Here is a 4,703-nt window from a genome sequence, read left to right on the forward strand (position 1 = left end):
TTTCGCTCGAAATCTGCGCAACTAATACAATAAAGTAGCTAAGTTTGGCCTTAAACCAACTGTGGCATGCATCAGAGATCCTATTATAGATCGACATTGCTTTTCATACTCTAATTCAATCTTTTGTGGCTTCTCCTGCTTGAAGTAAGCATCCGTAGGAGTCGTACATACTTTGCATTTCTTGATTGCATATTTCGTACAACATTTATTAAGTATTTTAATTGATTGATTACAATATTTTCACCTTTTCTTTGCATATTTATCTATTTTTATTTATTTACTTTTACATCCATTTGGTGTATTTGATAATCTCTGTAACACGCGATTGATAACAACACTCTCAAGATCAGCAGTCTCAATACCGAAGAATACACTTCACTCAAATCGTTTTCTTGTTGAAAATCTCTTACAATTAACATTTCTATTATTTATTTCTTTTATTGCAAACACCCATCTACAGTTCAATAATCTTTCATTTTCCGGTGCTGGAACTGTTGGCTATGTTTCTCATTTGTTTAACACCTTGATTTTCTCTTCAACAGCCTACCTCCATTCCTCTCGGTTTGGCCGTTTTTCTATCTCATTAAATGACTTTGGTACATCTTAGGTTTATCTTCAGCTGAAAATCCAAGAATCTGCTGGAGATATGGCGATAATTGAACTAGGTGAGCACCATCACTGCTGTTCTCGCAAACCATTGTAGATTCTATATAGCCGCCTGGATTTATTACCCATTTTATATGCTCACTGATAATAACGAGCTTGTTTAATTCAGTGATCAGATGATCGAGTCGTTGATACACACCTGGAGGCAAGCGGGAAGCATGATTTTCAGCATTTTTAAAATAATGAACATCAGGTACATTTACTTTAAAAAAATCTAGAAGATCAGCGTTATGTATGAGTATAAATAAAATATTAGTATGTATCCGAGTAAATTAAACAAAGTCATTGGAAGACTAATTTCTTTTAGAGACACGCCCCACCCACTAGTTAATTTAAGAGGCTGAGATAACTGCGTAATGAAGTGCGTTGTGGTGTTATCTGGAAAATAAAGCATGCCACTATTACTAGGTAATATTATGTGGAGCTCGTCTTTTTGTAAAGCCATTTTTATTTTTGCTGTTGCAATTTTCGACTAACTTTTGATATTTCCTCAGCGTAGAAAATACTATCGATATTTTTATAATCAAGATCTTGAAGTATGTAAACAGGTTGTTGACGGAACGTTGATATGCAAATAATTTTGAAAATTTCTTTACTCCAACCGCTTGTATATCCTTTCGTGAAAGCTGCTTTTGCTTTACTGACACGACCAAGATCACCAACACTATATTTAGGCTTTTTGGATGATTTTATACACCGCTTATTGTTCTTATATCTATGCTTCATGTTCAGAAAAGCTGTTAACTTATTGTTGAAATAAATTTCAACAGGCGTAAGTTTTGTAGCACTATGTTTAGTATTATTGTAAGCGGTGACAATTTTTTGTGAAACGTGGATGTATCGTTTTGTAGGTGTAAAATCAGAGCCCAAAAATTCTCTACCACGATTTGTCTGTAATATGCGCGGTAATCTTTTATTACTACGTCTAAAAATACGCTCCATTGCTTGAGCAACACTAAAACTTGTTTTTTTTAAGTAACGGCTCAACCCACACAAATTTACTTAAAACATCTATAACAATTAATAAATATTTAATGTTATCATTATAAGTAGCAATATTACGTAGATCAACTAAATCTGCTTCCCATACATCGTCAACATGTGAAACATTATACGTACGCCTTGAATAACACCGCCTCGTTGGACGGTGTACCGTGTAAGCATCTTGATTTTCTAGCCATTTTTTCACATTATCCCTGTGTATGTTTTTCGTATAATTTAGCAATTAGTTTGCATCAGCAAAACCTGCCAGATGTTCAGGACTGTAATATATCTTTTTAAGAGCGGCCATCACTTAAACGAAAATTTCAACCATTTATCTTTACACTTTCGCTTCGTAACTTCTAAGCCTATTGAAGATTTACTGCAACGAGCACTCAAAAATCAACAGCATCAGACGGCTATAACTCGCTGTATGATGGCATTGATGAAGATTCTTCAGCTATTATATCTGGTATGATGATTCGTCGTCTTCGTGATACACCTGTCGGCGAGGATGTTTTTACTTTTTCAGGATCAAATAACTCTTTATTTCCTACGTACTCCCGTAGCACGTAGCCGTTATGATTAACATGTACAAACTGGTCTCTTCCAATAGCATATTCATTTTTTCTAGCTCTCATGGCGTCATTCAGAAGATCTATAATATTAGATCCTGGTATTACTCGCCCCTCAATACTAACAAGCCCTGTGTTATCCCACGTGATAATATTATCGGGCATGTTTTTTAAGCGTCTGTAGAGAAGTTTTGTTTTTGACTGGAATTTTTTCGAAACACTATCAACAACCGATTGATTAACATTATGATCAGGTGATTTACATATTTATTTCCCTGTTTCGTGACCACATGTTGACGATTTTTTATTGTCGTTTTGAGTCAAATGCTGACTTATCGCTAGACGACTTTCATTGTTGATGAAGCGCAAATACCTTTCTAGCACTTGTGAATAGGCATTTCACTTCTTACGTTCAGTTTGATACGCTGTAGAGCATAATATTTCATCTATTCCTGGATCAAGGCGTGTTAATACGGAATTATAACTTTTATCTAACCTTTTCGTTAATAATTTCGTATCGGGCGATTGAAAATTTTTTACAGTCTCTTCAGGTATTGAAACCATTTTTTTAGCATGTTCCATTCTAAGCCATTAATTTACTTTGATATTAAGCTGCCCAGAACAGGGGCCAAAAGAACTGGTAAAAAACCAGCCCCTCTTTGTGAAATGATCTTCTTCTTCCCCTTAGCGCTTACACGCGAAGCTAAGAGCCGTAAGAGAGTAATGTGCCGTTTGAATTTACGTTTTTCAGGCGCGGTCAATGACACGTTGCCACTTACTATATTAAGAGCACCTTCACATATATATCGAACCATTTGAGGATCAGCTTTAAATAATCAGCTAATATAGCCGCTCGTTGTTCTTTGCTTAGATGAAATAAAGCACTGAGTATTGCTGTTTATTTCTTGCATGATGCATTTAACGCCATCACTGATTAATAACTGGTAAATTGCGATTATGTGTGCTCTTATTTATAGGTTTGCGTTGTACATAAACGTAATACTTCAGGTCCTCTGAAAAAATACACGTGCGGAATCGACAATTGTCAGGTGTTAATTGTTTCAAGTCTAGCAATAAGTAACCATGTGGTTGAGCTGCTATATCATAATATATTTCTCGGAAAAAGCGGGTATTTTTTAGGCACACTTATTGGGCTAAATGCTGGATCTGTGAGCGATCACGGAGATTTTTAAAATTTACAATGGAGTGACCATTCAACGAAATGTCATTGTTACGTCCTGACTAATTATCCTGAAATTAAATGACATTTCCAAGTTTAGGGAGCTTTTACAAACGATAAGTAAACAGGGAGTCAGTTTATCAAATTAATTCCCATGTAAACACACTTAACGGTTGTGAAGCTGCCGATAATACAGCGCTCTCACCTTAACGCGTTGGGAACCGCGAAAATTTAAATAGGGAAAACCGAAAAATTTTCCCGACGTGTGGAATATTAGATGAATAGATAAACGGAGAGAAAATATAATAAAAAAAATGAAAAATAAAAAAAAGGAAAAAAACGAAAAGTTTTCCAGAAACCTTTTTCTGTGTGATACGATTAATCAGAAAATAATATACGCGTAAGTATTAATAATAAAAGGAAATGATTCGAATTTTATCGTAAGACTCAATTTCTGTTCCTTTGCAACAAATTATATGTTACAAACAAAAAAAGTCGGTTTATAATCATTTTACAGAGTTCGTCACTTTATTTCAGTGCGAGAAAAAATTACGCGTTGGAAGAATTCAAATATATTTCATAGATTTTGATTTTTATTGTTTATAACAAATTTAATTGTCATGAACGAAAAGAGTAACTTTTCATTCATGTGATACGGCTGGTAACTTTTTTTCCAGTAGAGTAAAAGGTTAAAGGAGGTAGTCACAAGTCATATTAAAATTAATGACTCTAAGTATTTTACTTTATTTTTATTTATTTTATTCGAATTTTCTTACTATTTTACCATTACAATGAAACATGTAATTTCCTCTAGAAATACACATACACTAACCGCCCCAGTAATTTTATATTTCTTAGAACCAGTACGTGTTTCGATACAACACGTATCACAGGGACTGCCGTAAGAAAAACCGGCTCCATTCGTTAATGTTCAGTAGGCCTAACTCGACCAAAAATGTACAGCCTCCCCGGACTGACATCGACAGTAACTATAAATATAGTATTAATAATTATTATAACAAAGAAACCAGCCAAAGCGTTACAGCGTACGAACCACAAGACACCCAAGCCGACGAAAGCACCGTCCTGACTCCTGGGAGTCAAACGCTGTCCAAAAATATCGCAAAGAATGTCAATATTAGAATAACAGATTAACTTCGTCGTCTCTAACTGAACCTCCATTTTAACATTAATTCTACAAACGAAGTGTATGCATTCATAAAAGAAAAGCAAGTGGACATACTGTTATAACAAGAGCCCTACTCCACGAATGCCAGTTCACAAGATTACGCAGTAGGAAG

General features: G+C 34.9%; 1 protein-coding gene across 1 annotated transcript; it reads right to left on the reverse strand.

The window, feature by feature from the left end:
- Nucleotides 1-1,113: 1,113 nt before the first annotated feature.
- LOC118070086 (uncharacterized) lies at nucleotides 1,114-1,608 on the reverse strand. The gene has a single exon (XM_035088508.1). The coding sequence runs from the start codon at nucleotides 1,606-1,608 to the stop codon at nucleotides 1,114-1,116; it is 495 nt and encodes a 164-aa protein (XP_034944399.1).
- Nucleotides 1,609-4,703: the final 3,095 nt, after the last annotated feature.

Source organism: Chelonus insularis, unplaced genomic scaffold (assembly GCF_013357705.1).
Source record: "Chelonus insularis isolate UGA/USDA-ARS -01 unplaced genomic scaffold, ASM1335770v1 contig_50_pilon, whole genome shotgun sequence".
NCBI classification, from domain to species: Eukaryota; Metazoa; Arthropoda; class Insecta; order Hymenoptera; family Braconidae; genus Chelonus; species Chelonus insularis.

Excerpts from the sequence above, each read along its gene's own strand:
- LOC118070086 (XM_035088508.1), bottom strand. The coding sequence starts at position 1,608 with ATGGAGCGTATTTTTAGACGTAGTAATAAAAGATTACCGCGCATATTA.